This window comes from Triticum dicoccoides, chromosome 2A, assembly GCF_002162155.2.
Source record: "Triticum dicoccoides isolate Atlit2015 ecotype Zavitan chromosome 2A, WEW_v2.0, whole genome shotgun sequence".
Lineage (NCBI taxonomy): Eukaryota > Viridiplantae > Streptophyta > Magnoliopsida > Poales > Poaceae > Triticum > Triticum dicoccoides.
In genome coordinates this window covers 780,098,702-780,115,028 of record NC_041382.1, presented here as the reverse complement: position 1 = coordinate 780,115,028, position 16,327 = coordinate 780,098,702, and the positions used below count along the sequence as shown (strand labels likewise).

Genomic DNA, 16,327 nt, shown 5'->3' with positions numbered 1-16,327 from the left:
CGGAAGCAGGGACAAGGTCAGTTTTGTAAGCTCTCAGGACCTTTCCACTATCAAACCAAAGTGGACCGGTTGAACCGAGCGGTTCTTATGAAAATTGGGAGGCAAAACAGAAAATGTTGAACCGGACTAGGTGCGAAAATAGGGGGTGTTCCAGATGATTCGATCATGGATCGCTAGGAAAACATGTCATAGCTAACAATACTCCTGATAAATAGATTTTTTGACTGAAAATTAGAACATGGACTTGTAAAGGTGAAAACCTGAACCGACTACCTTACCGATTTAGTTACTGATCTGGCTTTTCAAACTGTCGGCAACTGCCCTTGGCGTTGGCTTAGCTAGCCAAGCATAAAGTTGACGTAGAGATGTAGAGTAAATACAAGAGGAAGAGGACAAACCAGAGGATGTAGTTACCTAAAAAATCCATCGTGACCGCAGCAGTTAGATTATTCATAAATAAGTAAAGAAACCAAAGAATTGTCGTGTGCTACAACAATAGCAATGCACATCCTCTAGCGACAAAATCTAAAAATCACCACCACAAAAGATATAGGTGGCCGGAGGAAACATTCGAACTCGGTCGACAGCCACCACCAGTAACCCACCACCACCCGCGGTAAGTGAGACCGACATGACCATATTCCATGGTTGTACCTACAGTTTCCAGTGGATCAAGTTACCTGCATGCTTGCTTTGCATTGTATGGAAGAATATGATTTCATCTTCTATTTTATTTTTGAGAGATGGGCGAAGAAGAGCTCATGTTTTTTCTTTTGGTCGTGCTGTTTTGGCTTGGTCGCGTCTTCTTTGATGAATATACACTCATACATGCAGCTCTCCTGCATGGTTCGAGAGAGAAAAAAGGTTGTTTGGAAGAAAAGAGCTAGACCATAGTGTGGGAACACACACATCGATCCATGACCCAGACTGATCCGATCCAGGTAGGTCATACCTAGCTCGGGGTACGTCGTTCTAAATGATTCCAGACCCCTTATGTATATCCAACTTGCATTGGATGTCATATCCTGATCCTAAATTATGTCAAATCCAGCGATGCGCAAATGGAGTTAACATAATAACATGTCGTTGTGCAGTGAAGGGTTGTTGGGTGCAAGGCATATGGAAAGTTCTGGGAAATTTCTTGGCATTAGTTAACAAGCAGCATCGACCATTCTCACCGACCGTTCTCCCCTCACCTTAACCAGTCATTAGTCAATGCGACTAATTGACAATTGCACATGTTTTCCACTGTGTACAGTCTCTGATCATATCGAGCTAAGCTTGGGGGTGTACCAACCCAGGTTGGGGGTGGTTAGCCGTGTATAAATAACAAGGGTTTAGTGTCCATAGCTTGAGCAAGCCACACGACCATCGTGCAGAAAGCTCAGCTACATCTGCAGCGCGGCAGCCATGGCGTCCAGAGCAGCAGCGGCCGTCCTCGTCCTTGCAGCCTTGATCTGCGCCGCACACTCGTCGGCGGCTGCTGAGGGGCTTTCGCGGAGCTTCCACGCGGCGTCGTGCCCGGAACTGGAGGACATCGCGGGATCGCTCGTGGCGGAGACCTTCCGCCGCGACGTCGGCGTCGCCCCGGCCCTCATCCGCATCCTCTTCCACGACTGCTTCCCGCAGGGCTGCGACGCGTCGGTGCTCCTCACGGGGAACAACACCGAGCTGAATGCCGTGCCCAACCAGACGCTCCGCCCCGTGGCTCTGGACCTCATCGAGCGCATCCGCGCCGCTGTCCACGCCGCCTGCGGCCCGACCGTCTCCTGCGCCGACATCACCGTCCTCGCCACCCGTGACGCCCTCGTCAACGTACGTACAATTATTCTTTCTTTCTTAGCGTCGACTCCGGCCGGGAGAGTTACTCTCAACAGAACCGATTAATTAACTAGCATATATATGCGGGTACGTGGTGGATGCAGGCTGGCGGGCCCCACTTCGACGTCGCCTTCGGCCGCCGCGACGCGCTCGCCCCGGCGTCGCAGGACCTCGTGGACACCCTGCCCGCGCCCTCCTTCGACGTGCCGACGCTCATCTCCTCCTTCGGCAACCGGAGCCTCGACGTGGCGGACCTCGTCGCCCTCTCCGGCGCGCACACCTTCGGCGTCGCTCACTGCCCCTCCTTCTCCGACCGCTTCACTCCCAACGTCGACCTCAACCCGCTCATCGACCCGTTATTCGCACGGAGGCTGCGGGCCAAGTGCGCCAAGGACGTGCCCCAGGGCACCGTCAACCAGACCCTCGACGTGCGCACGCCCGACGAGTTCGACAACAAGTACTACTTCGACCTCATCGTGAGGCAGGGCCTGTTCAAGTCGGACCAGGGCCTCATCGACCACCCCGAGACGAGGCTCTTGGCTTCACGGTTTGCGCTCATCCAATCCGCCTTCTTCCGGCAGTTCGCCAAGTCCATGGTGAAGATGAGCAACATGGACTTGCTCACTGGCACCCAGGGTGAGATCCGGCAGAACTGCGCCGTCCCCAATAGGCGCGTCGAGGGCATCGAGACCGCCAACGACGAGGGCCACACGGCCGCCATGTGAGAGATCAGTTAGTTATCGATGCTAGCTCACGCGTGTGTGTGCTTCCATGTGTGTGTAGCACTGGAGATGGTGTCCTTGTGCTAGTCGTTTTCTGCAGTTGTCGTACGTGTTGTAATAAAATGAGTAAGTGGTCAGCAGAGCAAGAGTAGGAGTATATGCTTCCTACCGTAAGAGGTTCCATTTGGTTAGCGGTGTATGATCACCATCAGTACATCACACTGCCTCCATTCTTCGTCTTGGAGCTAGCACATTTAGTTTTGTTAAGTTAAATGTTTGGCCTATAATTACTCTATCATTATGCAATTTATGCGACATGATATTGATGTCTTAGATTCATATTGAAGAGTAATTACATATAAATATAGTTGTTTTCCCCGCAAAGAAACATAGTAATAGTAATAGCAATAGCTTCCTTTTTGTGAAGAACATAGTAATTGTTTTCACGCAAAAAAATTCCATAGTAATTGTTGGTCAAACCTGTACGTGGTGATGAAGTGCAGCATAACCAGATGAGCTCGGAGAACTGCTACCTTGTCCGTGCCAGTGATGCCGGATGATGGTCAGCACAACATAAGCCTAGAGATGCTACCAAAACTTGCTATTTCAAGCATAAGCAACAACGCAATACATACATGGTCAGAAAGCATACTGCTGCGGATGAAAGGTAAAATCCCATCATCTCTCACTCAACTACTTAGCTACCAACCTAGAGCAAAAATCCATCGATCGCTACATAATCTGAAGCTGGGAGAAGGACAGACGGATGGCAATTTCTTCATGTAGTATAGTATATGCATTGTTTTAAATAGCGTGTTATAGTGTTGCGCTAAGAGACTTTGGTCCTACACCGCAAGTAAAATTTTATAGCGTGCTGGCGCTATAGCATTTAGAGAAGTCCGTCGCTAAGAGGCATAGCTGCTATTTAAAACAATTTAGTATGTTTCACCAACTAATTAACCACCTATTGCTTCGCTAGCTAGCCACCTTTACTTAGTCACTGATCAGGTACTGAACTGTTAGGGTGTCATCCAATTTTTTTTTCCAGATTCGTCAAGCATGTATATCCAACTTGGATGGCACAACTTGTAGTAAACTATGTCCGACCATATTAACATGTACCCCATGGAACCGAATCAATCGAGCAATGTACTCAATTTATATATGTCTTCGTACCTAACCAGCTGCTATGCACTTTTTTTTTGCTATTCTCTATGACTTGTCTTGTGGATCAGATCGAGCTAGCTAGCCAGCTTGGAGTTATCCAACCACTTACAAAATAGTTAGGATTTAATTAGTGGGTAGCTTGAGCAGGCCACACGACCTTCCGTCGTAGCTAGGAACAAAATTAAGCTCAACGACAGTAGTCCTGGCTGAAGACAAATAACCAATTTTTTCAGCAAACATTGATTCTTTACTGTTCTTCCAGCAGCCGTGTAAAAATGGTTTACCCTTGGCTTATGGCTACCCTGTTTCAGAACCGCATGTAGTAGAAGTATCTGATGAGTTTGTAACAGGAGCATGGCTGGCTTTTTTTTTTCTCGAAAAAATATTTGTTTCCCAAATGGATGTAGAGGTCATCTCAATCTGGGAGCGTAAATCGTCCGAGAATTAGCCTTGCATCACTGTCTTTGGTTTGTTTACCATGACTAATTAGAGCCTTATTTTACCACTCAATTAAACCGCCAGTATGATTAGTGGAGAGGAGAGAAAGAAACAAGCTATTTTTTCAGTCCTTGACTGTTGAGAATCAGAAACTGCTGAGATGGGGGGCAGCAGAAGAAAAAACAGAGTGAAGGAAAAATCGGCTCAACTTTGAGGAGCGCTATCAAAAAAAAATCGGCTCAACTTTGAAAAAAGGTATTCGTGACCCGTTTCTCTTTCAAGAGCTCCTCGACTGTTATTTCAACATAAAAAATTGCACCCTCCTAGTACAGTCAAACATCTCGGTGCCAAAAAATTACAAGGGTTTCTTATTTTTTTCACGAATACGCAAAAGCTTTGCGTATCGTTGCATTGATAGATAGGGTGACAATACATGAAAGTATTACAAGATGTGGAGGCGGCTAAATAGCTCGTACACAGGGATGTCAAGCATCGGTAGCCGTGGCACACGGGGCAACGAGGTGTGCCGCCCAAGAGGACCTAGCCTACATCTCGGGCAGGATTAGGGCCAAGCCCTTAGCACTGGCGCGCGCCCGAGTCGCGCCTCCTCCTGGATCATGAGCACTGCACGTCCGACGGCGGGCTGGTCGTCGTCGAAGAGGCAGCCGTTGCGATGTTTCCATAGGTGCCAAGCGGTGAGGATGACGATGGAGGCAAGGCCGCGGCGGAGACTTGCCGTGGTGCTGGAGATGGACGTGGAGAGCCAAGTGATGAACTCATCATCGTGGACGGGGACCGTCGCGGTGCATCGGCACCAAGAAAGCACCTCATGACAGACTTGGCGGGAAAAGGAGCAGCCTGCCAGGAGATGTTGCATAGACTCTGGTTCCTGGTCACATAGGAGGCAGCGTGGCTCGTGGGGAAGGCTGTGTCGCGCCAGGCGGTCGGCGGTCTAGCACCTGCCCAACAGAGCTAGCCAGATGAAGAACTTGATGCGGAGCGGCGCCCAGGATCTCCATGTGATACGCCAGTGCGGGTTGGTGATGGATCCGGCGAAAAGAGCTTGATAGCAGGAGCTAGCGGAGCAGGTCCCCGAGGTAGTCCAACTCCAGGACGGCCGGTCCGGCTCGTCGGTGAGGGTCATGTGCCGTAGACGCCGCCAGAGCGAGATGTATTTTACGGTCATGGCCACGCCCATGGAGCCTTGGATGTCGGTGATCCACGCCCGGTTGAGGATACCATCGTGCACCGAGTGAGTCTTGCGCCGACGTTTAGGTACCTTGCACTAGACCAGGGGCGCGATCTCGGAGATGCTTTACCCGTCCAGCTAGTGATCCTCCCAGAACATACACGACTTGCCATTGCCGACATACCAAGAGGTTGAGAGCCTAAAGATGGCTTGAACCTCCGGGCAGCGAGGGATGTGGAGGTGCTGCCATGGGCGCGAGGTGTCCGTTTGTTGTAGCCACATCCACTAGGCGCGCAGTGAGATGCCAGTGCGCTGGAGATCCGGGATGCTGAGTCCGCCGAGGGAGATCGACCTACACACCTTGCGCCAGTTGACCTTGCATTGGCCACCGCTCACATCTTTGTGGCCGTACCACAGGAAGTTGCGGATCAGGCGGTTGATGCGCTTTAGGATCGGCGGGTTGTGGGCATGGTTGACAACACATGGTGGCAAAGAGCCAGCCGGTCGCCCCTTGACATCAGAGATGCCCACCACGGCGAGAGCCTGCGTTCCAGCTTGTCGATGATGGGCTGTAGATCATTGGAGTTGACCTTGTGGATTGACAATGGTAGGCCGAGGTAGGTGGTGGGGAAGTCTTGGAGCAGGCAGGCGAGGTTCGCGGTGATCAAACGAGCGCGGGTTGAGGGCATCTAGGTCAATGGATGATGTACGCTCGACACCAGTGCCTAGGATCGTCGTGAAGTGGTCGAACGCGGCCTCAGCGATTGCCACCTGCCCATGCAGGGAGGTGTCACCAACGTGAAGCTAGAATATGTGGTTCTTGCGGGCGCGCTGGGCGGCATGGAGGCGGAAGAAGGTGGAACCTGTGTCGCCGGCCTTGAGGAAGTTGAGGCGCGTGCGTTGTCGGGCTAGGGACCGCTCCAGGGATGCCAATGTTGGGGAACGCAGTAATTTCAAAAAAAATTCTACGCACACGCAAGATCATGGTGATGCATAGCAACGAGAGGGAAGAGTGTTGTCCACGTACCCTCGTAGACCGTAAGCGGAAGCATTATAACAACGCGGTTGATGTAGTCGTATGTCTTCACGATCAACCGATCCTAGCACCGAAGGTACGACACCTCCGTGATCTGCACACGTTCGGCTGGGTGACATCCCACGAACTCATGATCCAGTAGAGTGTCGAGGGAGAGCTTCGTCAGCATGACGGCATGATGACAATGATGATGATGCTACCGGAACAGGGCTTCGCCTAAGCACCGCTACGATATGACCGAGGTGGATTATGGTGGAGGGGGGCACCGCACACGGCTAAGAGATCAATGATCAACTTGTGTGTTCTAGGGTGCCCCCCGCCCCCGTATATAAAGGAGCAAGGAGGGAGGCCGGCCGGCCTAGGGGCGCACCAAGGAGAGGGGGAGTCCTCCTCCTAGTAGGAGTAGGACTCCCCTTTTCCTAGTCCAACTAGGAAGCGGGAAGGGGAAAGGAAGGAGAGGAGAGAGGGAGGAAAGAGGGGGCGCCGCCCCCCTCCTTGTCCAATTTGGACTCCCAAGGGGGGGCAGCCCTAGGCCCCCTCCTCTCTCTCACAAGGCCCATGTAGGCCCATTAGTTCCCCTGGGGGTTTCGATAACCCCCTGGCACTCCGATAAATATCCAGTGACCCCCGGAACTCATCCGGTATCCGAATATAGTCGTCCAATATATCAATCTTTATTTCTCAGCCATTTAGAGACTCCTCGTCATGTCCGTGATCACATCCGAGACTCCGAACTATCTTCGGTACAGGAAAACACATAAACTCATAATATCGATCGTCACCGAATGTTAAGCGTGAGGACCCTACGGGTTCGAGAACTATGTAGACATGACCGAGACACGTCTCCGGTCAATAACCAATAGCGGAACATGGATGCTCATATTGGTTCCTACATATTCTATGAAGATCTTTATCGGTCAAACCGCATAACGATATACGTTGTTCCCTTTGTCATCGGTATGTTACTTGCCCGAGGTTTGATCGTCGGTATCTTAATACCTAGTTCAATCTCGTTACCGGCAAGTCCCTTTACTCGTTCCCTAATGCTACATCCCGTAACTAACTCATTAGCTACATTTCTTGCAAGGCTTATAGTGATGTACATTATCGAGAGGGCCCAGATATACCTCTCCGACAATCGGAGTGACAAGTCCTAATCTCGATCTATGCCAACTCAACAAACACCATCGAAGACACTTGTAGAGCACCTTTATAATCACCCAGTTACGTTGTGACGTTTGGTAGCACACAAAGTGTTCCTCCGGTATTCGGGAGTTGCATGATCTCATAGTCATATGAACATGTATAAGTTATGGAGAAAGCAATAGCAACAAACTAAACGATCATCGTGCTAAGCTAACGGATGGGTCAAGTCAATCACATCATTCTTTAATGATATGATCCCGCTAATCAAATGACAACTCATGTCTATGGTTAGGAAACATAACCATCATTGATTCGACGAGCTAGTCAAGTAGAGGCAAACTAGTGACACTACGTTTGTCTATGTATTCACACATGTACTAAGTGTCCGGTTAATACAATTCTAGCATGAATAATAAACATTTATCATGGTATAAGGAAATATAAATAACGACTTTATTATTGCCTCTAGGGCATATTTCCTTCAGTCTCCCACTTGCACTAGAGTCAATAATCTAGATTACATTGTAATGATTCTAACACCTGTGAGGAGTAAGATACAGAGGACTACAAAGTCCTTTGGTGACGATTTCATTGTGTACCTCGTGGATGACACACCCAGAACTATTTTAGAAGCATGTGCATCTTCTGATGCTGACCACTGGAAGGAAGCTGTACGTAGCGAGATGGATTCCATCTTAGCTAACAGAACCTGGGAGATCACTGATCGTCCTTATGGGTGCAAACATGTAGGATGTAAGTGGGTGTTCAAGAAGAAGCTTAGACCTGATGGTACGATTGAAAAGTACAAGGCACGGCTTGTGGCTAAGGTTTATACCCAGAAAGAAGGTGAAGACTTCTTTGATACTTACTCACCTGTGGCTAGACTGGCCACAATTCGGGTGCTAGTATCATTGGCTGCCTCACATGGTCTTCTCGTTCATCAAATGGACGTTAAGACAGCTTTCCTCAATGGAGAGTTGAAGGAGGAAATTTACATGGATCAGTCAGATGGTTTTGTAGTAACTAGTCAGGAAGGAAAGGTGTGCAAGTTATTAAAGTCTTTATATGGCCTTAAACAAGCTCTTAAGGAGTGGCATGAGAATTTCAAAAAAACATTAACTGATGTCGGCTTTGTAGTAAACGATAGTGATAAGTGTGTGTACTATCGCCATGGTGAGGGCGAAGGATTTATTCTTTATCTGTATGTCGACGACATATTGATTTTTGGAACCAAACTTGATTTAATCAAGGAGGTTAAGGATTTCTTATCTCGCTGTTTTGAGATGAAGGATCTAGGAGTAGCTGATGTTATCTTAAACATCAAGCTGTTGAGAGATGAGAATGGTGGAATCACACTGCTTCAGTCTCACTATGTGGAAAAGGTCTTGAGTCGTTTTGGGTATAGCGACTGCACGCCTTCTCCAACTCCATATGATGCTAGTGTGTTGCTTCGAAAGAATCGACGGATTGCTAGAGATCAACTAAGGTATTCTCAGATTATTGGCTCGCTTATGTATTTGGCGAGTGCCACGAGCCCTGACATTTCGTTTGCTGTGAGCAAGCTGAGTCGGTTTGTGTCAAAACCGGAAGATGATCCTTGGCATGCGCTTGAGAGAGTTATGCACTATTTGAGAGACACTGCAAGCTATGAGATTCACTACACCGCGTATCCAAGAGTACTAGAGGGTTATAGTGACTCAAACTGGATATCCGATGCTGTTGAGATTAAGGCCACAAGTGGTTATGTTTTTACACTTGGTGGTGGCGCTGTTTCCTGGAAGGCTTGCAAGCAGACCATCTTAACGAGGTCAACTATGGAAGCAGAACTCACAGCATTAGACACTGCCACTGTTGAAGCAGAGTGGCTTCGTGAGCTCTTGATAGACTTGTCTATGGTTGAAAAACCAATACGCCCTATCCTGATGAACTATGATAATCAAACTGTGATCGTCAAGATAAACAGTTCTAAGGACAATATGAAGTCCTCAAGGCATGTGAAGAGGAGACTAAAATCTGTCAGAAAATTGAGGAACTCCGGAGTTATTACGTTGGATTATATCCAAACGTCGAAAAACTTTACAGATCCCTTCACAAAGGGTCTATCACGTAACGTGATAGATAATGCATCGATGGAGATGGACTTGAAACCCGCCGCATGAGTTGTCCATAGTGGTAACCCACTCTATGTGATCGGAGATCCCGTGAAGTAGAAGTGAGAGACAAGCTGTTGGTCAGCTGAGAGGAGAGTATCCCTATTTTAATTATCCCACTCCCTGAAGATGCAATACTCTCCTGATCTGCATGGCAGGTTGATATTTATCTTAATGTGTTCCAAGTGGCTTATTTTAGTAAGCACAGATGTTGTCCTGCAGAGCATCTCTGAAAAACACACCTATATGAATTTGACTATTAACATCGCAGTCTGTGAAAATTGGGTGTTCTCTAATAAATTCATGAAAGGCCCTGGAGTATGACGTATACGCTCCACCCGCAGGGAAGCCATGCGGCAGCCCAGTATCGGTCAAGAATTTGTGTGTAACTAGTCTCACAGAAAACTTGTAGTTCAAGGCATAGTCTGCTATTCAAGTTGTCATCTAGTGTAGTATAAATCTTTAAGTGAAAGTTCAACTTTACAGTCTGCGCTAAGCACCGGTATATAAAACAATATTTTGAAACCAAATGGTGAGATGTGCCAATGAGACTTTGTGTAGGATTGTTGGAGTTTGCTAGTGGGCCTTTGGCCCAAAGCCCAACTAAAATTCTGAAATTCTCTTGGCCCATTCATGCATACATGTGAGTGGAGTGAGTGAGACTAAAGTTTAGTCCCACCCTGAAAGTTGAGAGAGAGTTGCACCTTTTTATAAGGTGAGTTCTTCTACCACTTGTATGAGCATGAGAAGAGGAGACCTACACGCGGGCTCCTCCCCCTCGCTCGCCGCGCCGCGAGATTAAGCTGACCGAGGACAGAGCTATGCCCGTTGTCTATATTTTTGCTGCTCGGAAAAAATTAATGAGTCATTAATTAATAATTACTGAACTGTTTCCGATTCTTTTGGATCGTGACGACTCGGACGTGGGGTTTACTCCCACGACCTACCCGACCCGCACTATATAGTCAGGCAGACGTCTACCCTAGCCGCCGCCGCTTCGTATGGTTTCTCACCACCGTTCCAGATCATTGTGCCGCCGAGCATGTCTTCTCCATCCCTCCTTTCGGCGTGCACCGGGAGAAGGGACAGTAGGCCTCCAGAACTCCGCCTCTCGTGATCCTGTACGTGAAATGGGCGATCAGGTTTTTGGGGAGCACACTCGCGTGACTGCTGGCAGCGACGACTTCGCGAACGACGACTTCTTCCCCGACCTCGGCAACCCCATCCTCGACGGCATGGGCAACAACGTCAACGCCGGTGGTGCTGCTCCTGCTGCACCGTATGTGATTCTATCCTTCCCGTTCGAGATCGTGGTAGAATTCATGTTTCTAGTATGTGCCCTAGATGTGGTCTGTTTATCTACTATGCTAGTTCGCATGATTAATTTAGTCTCTGCTATTGCTGTTATGATTTTTTTTCTGTTCATTCGAATTAAATCTCGTAGTAATTTGTTCATATTTCCAACAGGTAGAGCTAGGCAAGTACTAACATGTCGTTGACTCAGCGTTGGCTGCACTATGCAAGGCAGGTGAAACGCATGGATAGTACGTACATATTATATTAGTGGAAACATGGAGGAAAAGATATGGAGTGGCTAGCTCGATCGCATGCAGCACACGTGGATCCGTGATCTCTGCGATTTGTTCTTGAATTATCTATTGTTATATAAGTACAGCATATCTCTGCGACTTGTCGCGGATCAGATCGAGCTAGCTGCTATTGCACCGAGAGATCTGACCGACACCTACTGATCATAAATAGCTAGCAAGGAGCTAGCTTGCTTGAGGAAGCCACACGACCGCTGTAGGTGCAAGAGTCAGAAATGAAGTCCTCCAGAGCAGCAGCGACCATCGTCGTCCGGGCCTTGGCCTTCGCCGTCCATTCCTCACCGGCCGCCGCATTGTGAGGGCATCTTCAGCCGTTGGCCTTCCCAGGACGCATAAAAATCGCCTTTTGGGGGCAAGCCGGCGATACACTCGGTGTTGGGGGCGATTTTACGCCCAGTCGTTGCCCCCAGCTCGCCCTCAGGCGTCGAAATTGTCCACTTTGCAGCCCAATTTCGACGAATAAACGGTTCATACGAACGAGAATAGGCTCATATTCGGCGTGGTTTCGCCGTGTCTTGGTGTTCAATTATCAACACAATTATCTCTTATCACATATTTTATCACAGAAAAATCAAATATTTCAACAAAATAGTACAACAACAAATAGTTCAATACAAATTATATAGTTCAACAAATAAAAACTCGTATTTCATCACACGGCGTCCCCCTTGAGCCTCCATAGGTGCTCAATCAGATCTTTCTGCAGTTGATGATGCACCTGTGGGTCTCGGATCTCCTGACGCATACTGAGATAGGCAGTCCAAGTTGCCGGTAGCTGGTGATCAACTTCGGCTAGAGGACCCTGCCTGTAGTATGATTCAGTGTCAAACACTGAGTCTTCTTGCTCGCTCTCGATGATCATGTTGTGCAAGATGACACAACAAGTCATGATCTCCCAGATTTGATCTTTCGACCAGGTCTAAGCGGGGTACCGAACAACAGTGAATCGAGATTGGAGCACACCAAATGCCCGCTCGACATCCTTCCGGCAAACCTCCTGAACTTTCGCAAACCAGGCGTTCTTGCCTCCTGGCACAGGGTTTGAGATCGTCTTCACAAATGTCGACCATCTCGGATAGATGCCATCTGCTAGGTAGTACCCCTTGTTGTATTGGTGCCCGTTGATCTCAAAATTCACCGGAGGAGAATGGCCCTCAACGAGCTTGGCAAAAACAGGAGAGTACTGCAGCACGTTGATGTCATTGTGAGTTCCTGGCATACCAAAGAAGGAGTGCCAAATTCAGAGGTCCTGTGTGGCTACCGCCTCAAGCACCACACTGCAACCGCCTTTGGCGCCTTTGTACATCCCCTGCAAACCAAATGGGCAGTTCTTCCATTTCCAATGCATGTAGTCGATGCTTCCAAGCATCCCAGGAAATCCCCTTGCTGCATTCTGGGCTAGGATCCGAGCAGTGTCTTCCGCGTTGGGTGTTCTCAAGTATTGTGGCCCAAACACTGCCACCACTGCCCGACAGAACTTGTAGAAACACTCTATGCTGGTGGACTCGGCCATGCGCCCATAGTCGTCGAGTGAATCACTGGGAGCTCCATATGCAAGCATCCTCATCGCTGTCGTGCACTTCTGGATGGAGGTGAATCCAAGAGCGCCAGTGCAATCCATCTTGCACTTAAAGTAGTTGTCGAACTCCCGGATGGAATTCACAATCCTGAGGAAGAGCTTTCGGCTCATCTGATAACGGCGCCGAAATGTTCTCTCGCCATGAAGTGGAGTATCAGCGAAGTAGTCGGAGTAGAGCATGCAGTAGCCTTGCAGACGATGCCGGTTCTTTGCTTTAACCCGCCCCGGCGCCGAGCCACCTCGCCGCGGCTTTTCATTGCTCGCCAGCAGCTGGGCGAGGGCGGCGAGCACCATCAGATGCTCTTCTTCCTGGACGTCGGCCGTGGCTTCCTCCTCCAGCAGCGCGGCGAGCTCTTCCTCCTCATCCGAGTCCATCGCCGAGACAGGCAAAATGCCGAACACCTTGCGCTCGGTGGGCGTGTACCCGCCGTTAAACCGCGCCTCCGCGGCCGGAAACGGCGGCCGGAAACGCCCAGCTGCTGTGGGAGGGGCTGCCGCGGCGAAGCGCTGCTATTTTCCGGCGGGGAATGGCTATCTAGCGGAGTAGGGCGGCGGCCGTCGTCAGGATATAGCTAGTGGTGGCCGAGGGCGCGGGGGGTGCGAGGCGAGTCGGGGGAAGAAAACCTTGACTTTTCCCCTGTCGCTGTGGGCCAGGCGTGCTTTTCCCTAGCGCCGGAGCCCCCAACGGCTCCCAGCGCGCCGGGTTCGGCCTGTGACCTCCGGGCGGAAAAAAGGTCCGAACCGGCGATTTTCGACGTCCCGGGGGCGCGACTGGGCCGTTTTTTCGGCACCGGCGCCGAAAAAGTGGCCTGGGGAGGCCTGTTGGGGGCGCGGCTGGAGATGCCCTGAGGTCCCATGTAGCCAAGGCTTTCCGCCGCGACCCCGGCGTCGCACCGGCCCTCATCCGCAACTTCTTCCACGACTGCTTCCCACAGGTATGTATGTACTGCTTTGCCGGATTTCATTCATTAAGAAGAATGCAAAGATGAAATGTACTACGTACGTATTTGGTGTTTTACTGTTGCAGGGCTGCCACGCGTCGGTGCTCCTTACAGGGAACAACAGTGAGCAGGCGTTGGGGCCCAACCTGACGCTCCGGCAGATGGCCCTCGAGCTCATCGAGGACATCCACGCCGGCGTCGAAGGCACCTGCCCCCGGACTGTCTCCTGTGCCGATGTCACCGTCCTGGCCACCCGTGACGCCCTCCTGCAGGTATATATATACTTGCCTGCCACAAACACACGGACATGAAAGATGAAACCAACTCGTCATCGCTTGATCGAGTGGTTCTCAGCGTGGAGACTTACATTATCAACCCTCCAACTCTTCTTGTCTAGATCGATTTGTTCATATCGTGGACTTGGAAAGATAGGTATTCTCAATCATACTCCCTCTGTTATGAAATAAGTGTTTTAAGTTTAATATAACTTTTTAATACAAAATTGAGACACTTATTTTGAAACGGAGGAAGTATGAGAAGCAGCAAAACCAGTTACATAACTACTAACTCTTTTCTTTTTTTGAGGAAAGCCAAGTCTTTATTGCTCAAACTATATATGGTTACATAACTAACTACCATGTACGAATACGCGTTGGATCTTGGATCCAGGCTGGAGGGCCCTACATCGACTTTCCCTTGGGCCGTCGCGACGGGCTTACCCCGGCGTCGCCGGACCTCGTCTTGGCTCTACCAGCGCCATCCTTCGACGTGCCCACCCTCATCAGCTCCTTCGGCAACCGGAGCCTTGGCGTGGCCGACCTGGTGGCGCTCTCCGGCGCGCACGCCTTTGGTGTCGCCCATTGCCCCTCATTCTCCGACCGCTTCACGCCGATCATCGACGCCAACCCGGCCATCGGCCCCAAGTTCGCCAAGATGTTGCAGGCCAAGTGCGCCAAGGACGTCCCGGAGGGCACCGTCACCCAAGCACTCGACGGGCTCACGCCAAAGGTGTTTGACAACTTGTACTACACCGACCTCATCACCAGGCGTGGGCTGCTCAAGTCCGACCAGGGCCTCATCGACCACTCAGACACGAAAGGCATGGCCGCACAGTTCGCACTCAACCAGCTCGTCTTTTTCAATCAGTTTGCCAACTCCATGGTGAAGATGAGCAATATGGACGTGCTCACCGGCAGCCAGGGCGAGATACGGCTGAACTGCGCCGTACCCAACGCACGTGCCGAGGGCATCCAGACCGCTGGCAACGAGGGCCATGCTTCCAACATGTAAGAGGTCGATTAATAAGTTGCCAATGGTAGCTCAAGTGTGTGTGCGCGGCGCGCGCTTCCTTGTGTGTCTAGCAATGGGTGTGTGGTGTCATGGTGCCAGTGGATTTGGGCGCTTGTGGTGTTGTAATAAAACGAGCGAGTGTCCTTCGCTTTGCTTTTAGAAACACAATGTGCACCTGCCGGCGAAGTTTAGGAGTTTTTTTACAGTAATGTATTAATATCACAGAGATATCAATTACACCCGACCTCTGCATCTATAAGATGTCACAAAGACATCTAGGATACACACATCCAACGGAAAAAAGGCCGAGGAGTTAAGTCCAGTTGAGCAGATTGCACCAACAGAAACCGAACCACCTAGGCCCTGTATGGTTCGGCTGTGGATTTCTAAAAGCAGCTGTGAAAAATCTATTATGGAAAATCTGATGTGAAAAAGATATAGGTCATTTGGCAAACCAGCTGATACAGCTTTTTCATATTTTGGCCCGCAACGGAATCAGATTTTGAAAAGCACGTCATGGGCTGCTTCCGCTTTTGGTTCAGATTTTGGCAGCGGATTTCTAGAATCGGATTCTGCTGGGTTCGCCCTTTAGTTCAGATTCTGCTGCGCGGCAGTAAAATCCATCGATAAAAGTTGAACCAAACAGAGCCTAGAAGAAGCTAGACCCAGCTCGCTATTAGGCATATTAGGCATCTCTAGCCGATCCCCTAAAAATGGCGGTTCACTCTTCTAACTCGCATCTGGCTGAAGTCTAAAAATCGTTAGGTGCGCAAAACTTTTACTCCTTAGCTCGTAGACGCCTAAAAACACTTGGCCTCCACCCGTCCGAGTAAAAGTTGAGGCAACTTTTCGACCCCCCATCCCCACTGATTCATCGCCAACGCACCTACCAGCAACTATCCACCACCTCCATTGTTACATCATCGCCTCATTTGGCCCTTGACACCCTTCTGCGCGAGTCCGAGCCGGCCGCCGGCCGTCGCCGTCGTCTGAGTCGAGCTGAAACGCTGCCACCTACGCATCGATTGATTTGACTGAAACCGCCTCGGATCTTCTTCCTCATTAATTGGCTGCTGCTACTTGTGAACTGCGTTGGGGTTTTCCTCGAAGAGGAAGGGAGAAGCAATATAATAGCGGATAGTATTTCCCACAGTAGAGAACTAAGCTTATCGAACCAATAGGAGATCCACACAAATGACCTTTAGCAGTGCCGACACACACAAGAGCAAATATTTGCACCC

General features: G+C 49.8%; 2 protein-coding genes across 2 annotated transcripts; both read left to right on the top strand.

The window, feature by feature from the left end:
• Positions 1-1,347: 1,347 nt before the first annotated feature.
• On the top strand, positions 1,348-2,816 carry LOC119357250 (peroxidase 12-like). The gene is made up of 2 exons (XM_037624246.1): positions 1,348-1,815; positions 1,926-2,816. The coding sequence occupies exons 1-2, from the start codon at positions 1,411-1,413 to the stop codon at positions 2,544-2,546; spliced, it is 1,026 nt and encodes a 341-aa protein (XP_037480143.1). The 5' UTR covers positions 1,348-1,410; the 3' UTR covers positions 2,547-2,816.
• Positions 2,817-6,114: 3,298 nt separating this feature from the next.
• On the top strand, positions 6,115-15,147 carry LOC119358459 (peroxidase 12-like). The gene is made up of 4 exons (XM_037624994.1): positions 6,115-6,232; positions 13,696-13,790; positions 13,883-14,068; positions 14,466-15,147. Exons 1-4 carry the CDS (start codon positions 6,115-6,117, stop codon positions 15,084-15,086), a joined length of 1,020 nt encoding a protein of 339 aa, XP_037480891.1. The 3' UTR covers positions 15,087-15,147.
• Positions 15,148-16,327: the final 1,180 nt, after the last annotated feature.

What these genes read in the sequence shown, in the direction of transcription:
- LOC119357250 (XM_037624246.1), top strand. Translation starts at nt 1,411, where the DNA reads ATGGCGTCCAGAGCAGCAGCGGCCGTCCTCGTCCTTGCAGCCTTGATC. An exon ending in CCCGTGACGCCCTCGTCAAC is followed by an intron (nt 1,816 to 1,925) that starts GTACGTACAATT and finishes TGGTGGATGCAG; the next exon opens with GCTGGCGGGCCCCACTTCGA.
- LOC119358459 (XM_037624994.1), top strand. Translation starts at nt 6,115, where the DNA reads ATGCAGGGAGGTGTCACCAACGTGAAGCTAGAATATGTGGTTCTTGCG. An exon ending in TCCACGACTGCTTCCCACAG is followed by an intron (nt 13,791 to 13,882) that starts GTATGTATGTAC and finishes TTACTGTTGCAG; the next exon opens with GGCTGCCACGCGTCGGTGCT. An exon ending in CCCGTGACGCCCTCCTGCAG is followed by an intron (nt 14,069 to 14,465) that starts GTATATATATAC and finishes TCTTGGATCCAG; the next exon opens with GCTGGAGGGCCCTACATCGA.